Source organism: Ischnura elegans (genome assembly GCF_921293095.1).
Source record: "Ischnura elegans chromosome 13 unlocalized genomic scaffold, ioIscEleg1.1 SUPER_13_unloc_1, whole genome shotgun sequence".
Lineage (NCBI taxonomy): Eukaryota > Metazoa > Arthropoda > Insecta > Odonata > Coenagrionidae > Ischnura > Ischnura elegans.
The window spans coordinates 2,048,697-2,063,072 of NW_025791657.1; the positions used below are offsets into that span (position 1 = coordinate 2,048,697).

Here is a 14,376-nt window from a genome sequence, read left to right on the forward strand (position 1 = left end):
TTACCCCTCGGAATCCGGGAGCAGGTACCCGGACCCCTCGTCTTTTATTACCCCTCTCAGCGATGAGGGACAGCGGTTATTCAATTGTTTATACAATGAATTTTCGAAATAAATATTTGTTCATTTCTCAAGAAATATACACTAAGAATTGAATTATTTGTCTTTTGAGCAGCGTTTACAATTTTTAAACGAAATTCTACGACATATATTAACTTATATCTCCAGTTATGTATAAACATCAACATGGAAATTGTTGCTGCGTTAAATGCGTTATTAATGACCTCAGAAATTCGTTTAAAATTTGACAATGCTCAGATAAAAATGAGGAATTCAATTTAAAGTGTAATTTACGTGCAAGCAACAGTTATCCATTTGATAAATACATATAAGCAATACATAAGTTGACCGCGAACCAATATCGCAGGTATGGTCGTAAACCTGGAAAAGAGGGAGCGCAACTACTCTCAGAGTCCGAGATAATGCGAATTCCGTACGTGGAGTGGTTGAAAGTGAAGTGGTTCATCGAGACCCTTCTTAATGAATGCCCTCCAAAAATGCTCCGTACCACGAGAAAGAAGAGTCTCTTGGGGCTCAGTACAGCAGTCATGCTAAGACGAAAACTCTGCCGTCTCGCAAGTTTTAAAGTGGGGAGGTTGTAAGGGGAGAACTTTTCGGGTCTTTCCCAGGCCGTAAACCAAGGGAATGTATTCCCTTAATCCTTTCGAGACGGATCTTTAAGTTATCTTTTCGTATCTACGCATTTCTTTTCTTCCACATCCTTTATAACGTAATCCGTATATTTTATTCGAGGTTTTCCGTTTCTGTTCTTCCCATTCACTTGACCCTTGACAATTAATTGTATTTATTATGCCATTATACTTCAAGATATGGCTGATAATGTTGTTGTGTCGGCCAATCAAGGTTTGTGCGAGGTTTCCCTTCTCTCCCTCTCTTCATAGGAATTCCTCATCCATTTCACTTGGTCTCATCCATTTCACTTGGTCGATAAGCATCTTTAGGACTATTTTGATCCACCTTGGTATTCCGAATGGAGTAGCCATGGCTGAAATTTCACCAAAAGTCATTTTACATGTATGGATATCACAGAAGAAACATTTGTACACAAAAATACTTATATTTGTATTTGTAAACAAAGCCTAGTGTAATTCCCGCAACACACGCATACATCCGTGTCGTGCTAGGAAGCCGTATCATTAGGATATAAGCAACGTGCAGTGAGGTCAAATCCAGTTAAGTCCTCTACACCCATGTCACGTATAGCGCAAGGGATGCGTTCCTTGGGGTCTTTGCGCTATACGAATTTGCGTTATACGAGAGCGTTTTAGCATTGGGAAGATAGGAATGCGTTCCTGGTAGCATAGGTCTTGGGTATTGAATTTCCTCTAAAAACATCTATATTCCCATAAAAAGCCTTAGAAAACATTATTTATATAAATTTTTATAGTTTAAACATCTTTAAAGATAGTATGCACGCATTCAAAGACTTTTAATCACGTTAAAAAAAATTCTTACGTGCTTTTGAAATTCCCTCCTGCCGTGCGGGTGGGCTAACATCTGCTATCTCAGGGGATCGTAATGCGTTCCCGGCAGTTGACGATTTTTCAAACTAGTCTAAAAACAACTATTGTGTCACTCACACCCTTTTGTCGCTCATCGAAATGACAGGAAAATGCTACTTTGAATACCATTTCATAGCTAGCGGAGTTAATGAATGATAAATCATTTTAATTTGAAGTCCTTCGAGTCATAAGCAGCTACGTGAAACAGTCTTTAAATGCCATGAAACCTGACCCAGGTTTTCCTTCCCTGAAAATGAATGAACGAGAATGCATTCTTTTCCAATAGAATATCGTCTCGTCAACACTAAAAACTAGTTGAGGGGAAAAGGAGCCACTTTCAATTACAGCTTGGAGTTCATCAGAAAATGTAGTGGTGGCTGCGTTATCAACACTTGCAGATTCACCTTATTTCGCCGCACTGAAAATACCTGCTTGCCGTTTAAATTCTGGAACCAACCGGAGCTTTCACTAAATGTCTCGGAGCGATTACCACTCTCGTCTTTTTGTACTGATTCACCATGACCTTTACGTATGTGTAGACCGCTTGGTTGAAGTTGGGGCGGCTGATGTTTTAACTTCGTCTTTATTCAGAATAAGGTATCGTGAGTTTAAACTTTCTCCATTTTCAAAGCAATTGACCTCTTTCAAATCCTCTTCTAGGTTTATGGTTTTTCTTGATAAATTCTTGATTTTTCTACACGCATTCCTATTTTTTGCCATATTCTCTTGGTTTTTACTCTCAATGGCACTATCTAAATCACCTTCTACTGCTGAACTGTATTCCTGAGACGCAGAAGGCCTACGACTGCGGGGAGGGAACGAAGCCATTGTGTTTGAGACACTATAGCGGACCCTTTTATGTGTTGATGCTATTCATGCGCAACTCGGCCACCGCTCCATTTCTCCCCCGTGAACACCGATGACCTTGAGGGCTTTAGCGTAGACCCTCTCTACCTGGAAGTCAATCGCCCGATAACCTATGACGGCAAAAATACGTCTCAAACCGTATTGCTGAAAAAAAAACTCTTTTCCACTTGCCCCACGCTTAATTAACGATCTAAATTATTTATTATCGTTCTGTTAAGGAGACGAGATAAATTACTTCGGTAGGCCAGCTATCTGGACCCAATGACGACTAATACTTTTGGCCATTGCACAGCAATGGATTTCGATTAACATGTAAACAAAAAAGAAGATTTGAGGCAAGAAATAACATTAATATGCGTAAATTGATAGAAATTTCGTGTGTACTTAGCGCAAGTTCACGTTTTATCACGAGAGCATTTAAGATTTTTGATTAGGCTACACTTCGTTGCAATGTTTCTCCGAGGAACGATTTTGCGCTATATCGAAATTGCGCTATACGAGACATGGGTGTACTTGTTTCAACTGGCTAGGGTTCCCACTCAACCGTGAAAATCTTGAAACCGTGAATAAGCCGTGAATTTTTTCTACCATGAAAAAACCTGGAAAAAGCCGTGGATTTCGTCATAAAACCTTAACCCTTTAGAGAAGGCGGAGTTTTTGTCTTAGCGTGACTGCTGTACTGAGCCCCAAGAGACTCCTCTTTCTCGTGGTACGGAGCATTTTTGGAGGACATTCGTCAAGGAGGGTCTCGCTGAACCTTTTTCGACCCCTCCACGCAGGGACTTCGCATTATCTCAGACTCCGACAGTAGTTGTGCTCCCTCCTTTCCGGGTTTACGACCATACCTGCGGCATTGGTTCGCGGTCAACTTATGTATTGCTTATATGTATTTAGCAAATGGATAACTGCTGCTTGCACGTAAATTGCAGACTTTGAATTGAATTCCTCATTTTTTCTGAGTATTGTCAAATTTTAAAGGAAACTCTAAGGTCAATATTAATGCATTTAATGCGGCAACAATTTCCATGCTGATGTTTATACATAACTCGAGATATAAGTTAATATATGTCGTAGAATTTCGTTTTAAATTTGTAAACGCTGCTCAAAAGACAAATAATTCAATATTTAGTTAATTTTTTATGAGCAATGAACAAATATTGATGTCGAAAACTGACTGGATTAAAAATTGAATGACCTTTCCCCCTTACCGCTAAGAGGGGTAATAAAAGAAGAGGGGTCCGGGTACCTGCACCCGGATTCCGAGGGTGAATCCTAAACCCCGCAGTGTTTAGTCCCGAAACAAAGACACCGTACACCCGCGACCGTTATAAAAGGGGGAGAGCTGGAAACTGTATATATACGGCCTTCGTTCTCCTGATCAGGAAAATCTCAGACGGAAATATACGGCTTTCGTCTCCCAGGTCAAGAAACTTCCACACACATATTTACGTCTTTAGTAGGGAAAATGTTAAGGAAAGGCTGCCAGTGGTGAGAAAATCTGGTCAAACGTTGAAAAATGTTTTTCCCGCACCCACCATGCAGGCAATTCAAAAACGTTCCCACAGCCTCAGGGTTAAGTAGGTCGATGGCTGGATCGATGGTTAACTTCCTTTTATTACCCAGAGGAACTACAGTGGAACTTGGGTATAACGGCATTGGGTGTAACGTCAACTTGGGTTTAACGTCACATTTTATACGGACCAGCCAAAATTGAACATTTTATGTTGCACGAAAACCCGTTTATATCGTCAACAAATATTGCGATGCACGGGTATAGCGTAAAAATTTTGCGATTCTTAGGTTGCAAAAATGGTAGTGTGATTGTATTATGTCCCAAAGTTCATAGAAACCATGTGTAGAAACATCAAAAGCAAAAACAGTTCACAAGCTGGACGTTGAGCTGGTGACGGGATGCAACTCTTTTGTTTAATTGGTGTCTGAAGGGAGCGGGGGCTGTCCCGCATACCTGGGTCTTATCCCTTTACCCCTACATTCTACAAGGTCACTGACACTGGCACACCATATTGTATTGTTTGTTTTGTTAGTTACGGTAGATCATAAGTCACATCACTACCTACCTCCGTGTGAGCATCGCGTATTTTGACAGTTATCTTATACATCGTTAGTTGTGTTTTGTTTGTGCAATGTCAAGTTGTGGTGTCACTCAAATTTAACGCTGATTTTTTTTATAATCTCACTGGGATATAACGTTTAAAATCTTCTGGACCCTTTGATGACGTTATAACCAAGTTCCACTGTAGATACCTGGATATTTTTGCAAACACATACCAAACAACGAACTTTGCCTACTGCCGTCCTTCAGAATAAAGGTCATCAAACTTGCTTTTTGGGCTGCATTGGTTGTTAGAGTTACTTATTGTTAGCATTAAGAGCTAATTATTCATTCAGAACTAGTGTTACCATCTCCTTCCAGTTGTAACTGTTCGCAGTTCCCAAAGAGTGAAGATATCACAAAAGCATAAGATGCAAATAGCTTCAAATGATATACTGCATAGTATTACCATGCAAAACCATTACATTCACTATATCTTTTACTGGAATACAATGTCTTTGTACATATGAGTTAGGTGAAATTCACAGTTGGTTACAAAAAAGGACTTCAGGATATTCTTTTTGGTCAACTGATTAACGAGAAAAAGGATAATGCTGAAAGTATGAATGCCTGCATGAAGGCAATGCTTCTCTATTACACGAATGATACAGATAATCTGATAAAGAGCAGACAGCTTTATAGACAATATTGGATTAAGCTGGCATAAATATTGGAATTAAAAGAGGATAACTGTCTAAAATGACTTAATTATACTCCAAAATGTGAAAAAATGCACTTTATTTCCAATCTTTCAAACGCCTACAGAAAAAGTCACTGAAAGAATACAAAATCAAATTTATAGTCAGGGATAAAAAATACAGATCAGCTCTTACAACATATTCATCCTTCAAAAACAAAATTTTCCACAAAGATTATAACTGACAGCATCAAAGAACAACTGCAAAAGCTTGCAATTGCATTTTCCAAGTGAAACCATAGAAATGACGTTAAGGAAATCAATTTTCACAGAAAGGCTATTCGAAGATAAGATCATCAAGAGTAAACCTGGCAATCAGAAAATAGCAGCAAATGGATTTATAGATATAAGGGCTTTCGGTTACATATTGAATAAAATTTCATTACTAAGCCGGATGCTGTGTTTCTTGCAGCCACTGTTTATGCAACAAACACATAAGATATAAAATAGAAACTATTCAAAAATACAAATATTCCAGCAGCATATTTAACGAAAACCTAGAAGATATTTCTCTACCTATATGTTCTCTAGCTCTATGTAAATAATTTTCACAATGACAAAATGCATCAATCAAATTAGATTAAAGAATGAAACAGTGAATGACAGGAAAATGTATGATAAAATGCATGCAAATGCGCTGCAAAACATTGCTGAATTAAATTATGGATGCAGAAAATAGTTACAGCATGTACCTTTCAATGTGATTACAAAATATGAAAGCAGTTCCTCACAGCAGGCATGAAATAAATAAAAAGTGTGACAATTACTTAACACATGAGAGTAATACGGTAAACCCAAGCCTTTTACAATACACTGAGGGGCTTGATGAAAAAACTGATGAATATGAATAAAATAATCCTCTTCAGGAATTGCCCCAATGTATCGTCAAAATTACGTCAGGTTGCCTTCATCTCTGAAAGAAGAAAGAAATGGATATCACCTTAAGGGAAATGATGCAATTACAACCGAATATAAAATTAAAATGCGCGATTACAGTATTAATATGAAGTCCATTTCCATTGTGCGATTAGGTATCCCCCAATTAACAAAACTTCTATAGCTAAAATCACACAAACAGATGTCAACTAGCTTAAAACCAACCTACATTGTGACAAAAATCATTGATTTGGTGAGTCAAGGAAAACAATGACACTTGCAAAACTATGCAGAATTTACATTCAAGAGATTGTGTAATGGATTTGAATTTTTGGCGCCTTAATCTTTTGATATCATTGAATTTATTATATCCATCACACATTTTTTGTAAGAATTTTTTAAACACAGAATATGAAGAAATTCAATGTGTTTATAACAAATTTTGATATGAAATACGGTAAAATTAAAACCATTTTCAACTACTTAATCACACTTCCAAATAAAACAATATAAAGTTTATTCTATTCTCAGTCAGAGGTTTTACTTCATTACAACCGAAATACATAAAATCAATGAACCATTTTCAGGATTCAAAGAGCATTCGACATCAACTGGAGGGCAAAACAAGAGGCCTACACATGGGACAGGAATGCTTGTTATGGTTCGTTCAATTTTATTAGGCTCAAATATGTAGAAGTTAACACTAAAAAATGAGAAGGAGACTATGTTGATGTGCACTGATTTATTTCCTCTGTACGACATGTTTCAAACCATAGATGACCTCTATGTTTCGAAAAATGTCGTGGGGACGAAATAAATCAGTGGAAATCGACAAAGTCTCCTTCTCATTTTCGACTAGTTATAGATCTCACATGAAGGCAGTAGCAGATACAGAAAAAACTCAAGGGTGGGCACAATAAATATATCTTGAGGTGCCTTTACTTTTACCGTAATAAAAGATGATCAAGTCTCAGGCAAAGAACAGGAAAATTTTATTTAAAGTGATTACACACATGTGAAAGACATTGCCATCGTATGATATAAAAAGTAACAATTGTGGTTTCGCAATGTTCGGCAATACGGGCAGACCCGCAAGGAGGGGACGTGCACCCACTTCACCCCCCATCTGTATCCGCCACTGAATGGGCAAGAAGTAGCACCTTGGGAACATGAAATGTTACTCACGTTTGCTGTCATCCAAGCTGAAACTACTACATAAATTCTATAAATTAATGATTTGATGGCTCATGAACAATGGCTTCATAAAATGCATTGAATGTTTTGATTTAACCCTTTTACTGCTGTGAACGTACTTTTTCTTCCTCCATGCACTTTCCCAAAAGCACTTCGACGGGTCCCTAATCCAGGACCCTTTCCTGGACCAGCTCACCCACGCAGGACCGTCTCATCAACCCTACCAGGGGGGCCTACCTCCCGAAAAGTGACCACTATGACTGCAATTTGAAAATCAATCAATCCGATCATCAAAAATGATTGTTTTCATCGCACTCCTGCCAATCAAATACGTCTTTGAACCGTGTTTCTGCGATGAAAAATAACTAATTTGTTAACTTTGCTAAATTAGCCATTTTCCGGTGGTCCACAGCCATGTTTTTAGCAAAGTTTATAAAACCGTTATTTTTCATCGCGGAAACATGGTTCAAAGATGTACTTGATTGCTCCATTGGTAGGAGTACGATGCAAGCAATCATTTTTTGATGATCGGGTTGATTGGTTGATTTTCAAATTGCAGTCAGATCAGTCACTTTTCGACCCCCACTGGTAGGGTGGATGAGTCGGTCCTCCGTGGGTTAGCTCGTCAAAGATAGGGTCCTGGATTAGGGACGCTTTGGAGAGTGTACCATGCCCATTATTGAAGTACCTGCCCCATGAGCCCATGAAACGCATTTTAACCTTTTTGCCGCATGTGAGGAGAAGGTTTTCGGAGATTGAACAGCAGCGAAAGGGTTATTTGAAACTGAAAGTTCTCAAAACAAAATAGGCGACAAATATGGAATACTAGATATTTAATGAAAATACAGGAAGGAAATAGAATCAGAATACAGAAATACAGAAAGAAATAGAAAAAAACTCACTCTTGCCTTAACTAGCAGCGCTGGTACCACATACTTAGCGTAGACTGAGAAGAGGAGACGGGCCTGTTCCTGCAGAATAGCTCTTCCTGCCGTTGATCCATGAAATGTGATAATCCCAGGTACTGCGGCTGCAAGGTGACATACCCTCGCAAACTGCGTCTTCTGATTCAATGCATAAATGATCCACCGATGTAATTCCCTTCCCCTCTTACTCTCCTCCTCCACCTCCAATAGAGCCCTCATCCACTCACACTCCTGTTCTGCATCCTGCCCATATGGCCTCCCCCCGTTGCCAAAATCCAACTTCAGAGATAACAGGGATAAGGCCCGAGCTAACTTGGCGCCTTCCTCCTTCTCACTGTATCCCGAACAAATCTTCGCACCTAAATAAACAGTATCAGTCCCCAAATCACAAAACGAATACCAATCATTCCCTTTCCTCTGAGTCCCACCCAAGTCCACAACCTTATCCTTCATCCTTCCGATGCGAATAAACTCACAGTCCACCAAAACCTTCACCCTGTCATCCCCACTCAGATACTTCAATACACAAGCAGTGCACTCGTCTTCATCATACAGTCTCTCATACAACCTACGCATAAACTCTACTCCATCGCCGTACACTATCTCAGTCTTGCACATCATGGCATCCACGCATTCCTGCCTAGCTTTGGCCAGATCAGACGAAAGCTTACTCACCACAGACCTCCCTCCTGGGCCAAACTTCATTGACATCACCTCCTCTGCAGTTGAGAGCACTGCCTCTTCTATACAACTCAGTGCATCACGTCCACATGCCCGCCCCTTGAGTTCCTCCAAGGAGGAGGTCAGCTGACACACAAGAGACTTCATCTCTTGCCGCAAGGCGTCCATAGAGGACTTCAGATATGCAATATCCCGATCTTGCCCAGTCACGGATGTTGTGTGGGCAGTACCCCTACTGTAAGATAATTCAAGGTGACGCCTCAGCACCTGGTCTCTCCGGTGTACCAATCTCACCAACTTAAGAACTTGCGATCGGTCAAGGTCCTCGGGAAACTCTCGAACCATCACCTCTGCTGAAGATAGTGCATTCAATTGACTCTCATCCTTTAGGCCTGGGTCCGCCCCTCTTGCCAATAACTCCTCCACCCAATCAGCCTTACCAAATCTCACTCCAACATGCAAAAGAGTACTCTGCTTTATTACCATGGCATCCACGTCTTTCAGACTGTCCAGCAGCTCTTTATGCTGGAGTAATGAACCAGTGAACAATCCATTCAAGAGCCTCTCCTCGACAAACTCCTCAGTGTTGCTAGCACCAACGTAGTTTGCCATTATTGCAAAACCACGAAGCAATAATTGTAAAAGTTTGTTCTGTTCAGATGACAGTAAGTTGCCAATGGAAATGAGGAATGGCTTTGATGGTCAGCAAGGAGAAACAAAGTAGTATCTCACAATGGGCACGAAAGGGTGAAATGTTGGCTGTAAGGAAACAAAATGAAAAACAAATTATTACCTTAGAAGTTTTCAGCATTGGTGCCAAAACAAGCAAACTGGCTTGTACATGACACGAGAAACAACTAGGAATAAAGGCTTAATTTAGTTCAACTGACAAAAGAAAGCTTTAAATGCAACAGTTATTTGGGGTTCACTTCTGAGAGAATTCTTTAAAAACTTACCATTGATTCATGATTAAACTTGAAAGAACTGTACTACATATTTGTAATAAACAGAGAGAACTCATACTAAAAAGAATTGAGGTAAATCAATACCTTGGCTGAAAAACCTCAAGTCTCTTAAAAAGTTTCACTGCTGCTTTTGAGGGATAATTAATTAACGAACATTTTTGCAGTCTAGATCATATTTTTTATCTCTTAAAATATAAATTACATATAAGGTTCAAATTGGACCCCTCAGCCGAGGGAAAATTGACGTACCTACCTCATTGAGTGTAGCAGTTGCACCAATAGAATGAGGTGATTTATTTTATATGCAGAGAGAAGTATATTGATTTTGCTAACTGTTTGATGCCGGTACGGTAGGAGTGATCCTTCAACTTCTGACAAACTTAACCCACACCATTACCCTGTCAATTCTTAATACAGCAGAGAAATCTCATCTTGGATAAGCAGCAGCAATGTGCCTCGGTTATAAATGTAAAACTAGTTTTGACAGGGAATTATATAATTTGGCTAAATAATTGACAAAACCTAGTAGGAAGATTGTTTAAAGAACTGCCTCAGGCCATTACTAAAAAAGTCAACCCAATGAGGGAGCATCACCTTCACCTACAGGTTGTCCCAACACAAGATGATAAAAGACTTTTAACATCACACCAAGCTGAGGCACCAAGTGGGTGAGATGATGCACTTAATAACAAACTAAGAAATAACAGAAAGTGCAAGTAGGAAGATCCACATGCTCTTCATCCAGAAGACAAAACTACAAAAACTTCACGATAATACCCCCTTTGAGAAAATCAAGGTTCAGGCAAGTTATTTTAGAATGTATTGCTGCAAAAATAATGTTGAATAACCACTTAATTTGACCCAAAAAGCATTAAGGTAGAAATAGAAGGACAATCATTGCAAATGCCTATTACCAGTTAAATAAACTACAGTACAGTAGTGGCACAGTTAAAATTCCATGAATATAGTAACTGCAGCTAGAGCTGTGATATGTCTTTTGAGCAATGGTAAGAAGACTAATTTAGATGTAGAAATGAACCATGACTGAAATGCCATCAAGGCATACTAATCTTTATTTCATTAGTAATTCAATATAAAAGTCGTAAGTAGCAAAATAAACACGTGATACACAGCCATCTAAACAGGACTGTTTATACACTGTGGACAAGAGAAAATACCCAATAACAAATCACCTCAGAAACTCATAAATTACAGCCCTATCTTGTGGATAGTTTCCAACATCCTCATCTAACCAAATCTTTAGTTAGAAACCTAGACTTAGCACTTAGCACATATTTGACGGAATGTGACTTCGACGACATGTAATAAATTTAAAATATTACTGAGTATTTCATAATAATCTCCAATTCTAACTCAACTAGAGGAAATACAGCGTAACTGTATTTTAAGCAGAAAAAAAATCAGAAACAAGCTATATTAGATGAAATATATAGATTCTGAACTTCCTTTATGGTCCTAATCATGAACATGTTTCCCTTTTAAAAACAGTATAATAAGAAAATACAAATACAGCACAATGTACAGTAGTGGGACAGCGAGGGGGGGGTTTTGGGGGATGAAACCCCCCCCCCCCCAGAGCTCAGAGAAATTTTAAAGTTTAATCTATTTCAATTAATTGGATTAATATTAATTATGGAATCGTGTAAGGATAAAAAAAATATCTCTCAGAATGCCGCAAAACTCACAAATTTGACCCATTTCTCTTTAGTTTTTATGGCGGAGGGCCCCCACACCTCCTTGCCTACCCTGGTATGTGGCTATGCCATACCCCCAACATTAGTTACACCAGAAACCCCCCTAGCCTTTATTCCTAGCTGCACACCTGACGCACATTTTGATATTCAATTCCAAGAATCAATTAAACAAACTGGGTAGAAAAAAAAACAAGAAATTCATTGCAATCAACAACCGGGATTGCAAATGACAATATATTGGCAGTATGGGCCAGCAGTGCCCACCTGCATGCTTTGCACCCTGGTTAATCTTCCTCGGCTACCAGCTGTTACCTTGTTGCTTGTCATGGCCCAGTCATGCGAATCATGGGCCGATTGCGTGAAAGTGTCTCAGGGAGTTTGGGGGACATGGCATTATATGTTCCATTTCAATGCCTGCTTTTCCTTTGCTACACTCATAGGCGTACCCTGCTGAGGGATGGGGCAACTAACCCCCCTAAAAGCGAAAATAAATTTAGTTCAAAACAGAAGTCATGAACAAAGTTTCCTTTTGAAGAAAAATAATTGAATCGGAACAAATAAAAATCATTATTTTTTTCTAACAAATAATTATAAAAAAGTAACAGATTGCTGCCACGAATTCCTTGAAATTTTGGTTTCATTAACCTTTTTCTGTGCAAAACAGTTACAACTTTGAACGGCCACAGCTAGTTTTGCCCCCTCCACATAGTTTTGATTCTGGGTACGCCCATCCCATGTGGAAAAATTTACTGCTCCAGTACTGGACCAGAAAGTTTTCCATATGGGCATGGCTACAGTTTTTTACAGGAGAACCAATTAAATGAGGAGGCGGGTATTAATTGCGGCTTGTCATTTTTTACCTCCCGTTTTGTAGGCTGGCTGTTTTTTGTCCGTTTCCGCACGTTTGTCATCAGGCAATGGGAATTAGTATCGCCATGTTGATAAATATAGGGGCAACACACTGCATTGACAAGCACGGATACCTTCACAGTTTATAAGAGAAAGTCGAGGCAAGAGCATAGGTATTAAATGAATGCCAGAAAATAACAAAAACCAACATTATTAGAAAGAGAATGATCAGTTTCAAATAATACAGGTGACTCCCAGCGAAGGTCTGATAACTGTACTTACATTAACGCCATGTTTTTACCCACCCTTCATCGACGGATTACCCACTTACACGAATCCCCATAACCTTTAAAATTTAACCATTCATAAAATGCTACCTTCTTCAGATCAAATCTTTATACCATGTGACTGATCATTTTCATAAAAAGTGTTTTAATTCATTACAGCGAATTTATGATTTATTATTGTTACACACCTATAACTGAATATAAGTGGGGTGAACGCGCTAAAAAAATTACGAATTGAATATACCACCTCCGAGACCCGATCATACGACTTAATTATACCAGTAGTGCATGTTTCCCACAAGGTAAGTCCTTGCAACAAGTGGCCGTAATTCTTAAAATCCGGAATGAAAACCAGTAAATGCATACAAAATAATCACTATAAAGCCAACATGAATCGTAATAAAATGATTAATTTGCTATAATGAAGTAACGTATCCCACCGGGTGCACATATATTCACGCATTAACGCAGCAATTGCGATGATAAGCAAGAGAAAACAAAAACTAAATTTTCCTGGAGAGGAAGTGGTGTTGATGATACCACATACTTAATAGTCCTCAAACTCTAAGACACTGTACATACATATTTCTTACACTTTAACAGTACCATAAAAATGATCACTCACTCAGATGCGATGCAGATCCAATTAAATTGGATTGAGGGTTGAAGAAGGCAATCAGGAACGAAAGGAATGCCAACAAATCTATGCAGAGTAGCTCTCAGACAATGATCGCATATCCAACGCCAGACGGGAAATGCGTGGGATGTTCAGGAGTTCGAGATGCAGGTATTGTCCACGAGCTAGCTAACAAATCGGTGTACTCCACATGTTTCCCTACCCTAAACCTCAGAAAAATAAACAGTTGATCTACAACTAAAATTTGAAATAAGGGCGAGTGTTATGATGCGCGTACGACCACTCACTTGTTTTCCATAGACAAATGCGAGGGGACTGCCAGGGCCGAATTGCTTAATTGCATACTGCACTTAAAAGGAATACCAAAAAGGTATGCAAACATTTCTGAGGATTTTTTCACCGTATCCTGCAAAAAAAAGTATCCTAAATCGTAGTTTACATTTGAGTATTCCTGAAAGGTAGACTCTTTCTGTGGATTTTTTTGTAATTGCCTCCAAAGGAATCATCCAACATTATTGTTTACATTTGAGTATTAGTGTTAGTATAGTATATATAGTGAGTGTACATTTTTTTAATCATAAACATGAGATAATAGCCATATCTTAAGTTAGCATTTGAGTCAACCAAAATGGTTGACTCGGTCGATTTTTTCTGCATTTTATGCCGAGGAATTGATAAAACCGTGAGTCTACCAAAAAGGTTGACTATTTCTTTCGATTTGTTTTGAATCACATACTGAGGAATTGAAAAATTCTACGAGTCTACCGATAAGATTGACTTTTTTTGCTTAAGGTTGACTGCACACCACATCGTACAAAAAACGTTACGCATACTAACAAATTATACTACTATATGCTGTTAGAAATAATAATAAAATTAAGAAACATGCATTAAGTTTTACATAGGTTAGTTGGCTACACCACAAATCATGCAATCTGTTTATGAGTTCTTTCGCTGCCGTTACAATCTCTTATCGATCGTGGAAAAAA

The 14,376-nt window shown here is 38.8% G+C and overlaps 1 protein-coding gene across 1 annotated transcript; it reads right to left on the bottom strand.

Annotated features, from left to right (window-relative positions):
• Window positions 1-5,377: 5,377 nt before the first annotated feature.
• On the bottom strand, window positions 5,378-13,627 carry LOC124172251. The gene is made up of 3 exons (XM_046551670.1): window positions 13,376-13,627; window positions 8,230-9,693; window positions 5,378-6,170 (listed from the first exon to the last, which is right to left on the bottom strand). The coding sequence occupies exons 2-3, from the start codon at window positions 9,544-9,546 to the stop codon at window positions 6,165-6,167; spliced, it is 1,323 nt and encodes a 440-aa protein (XP_046407626.1). The 5' UTR covers window positions 9,547-9,693; window positions 13,376-13,627; the 3' UTR covers window positions 5,378-6,164.
• Window positions 13,628-14,376: the final 749 nt, after the last annotated feature.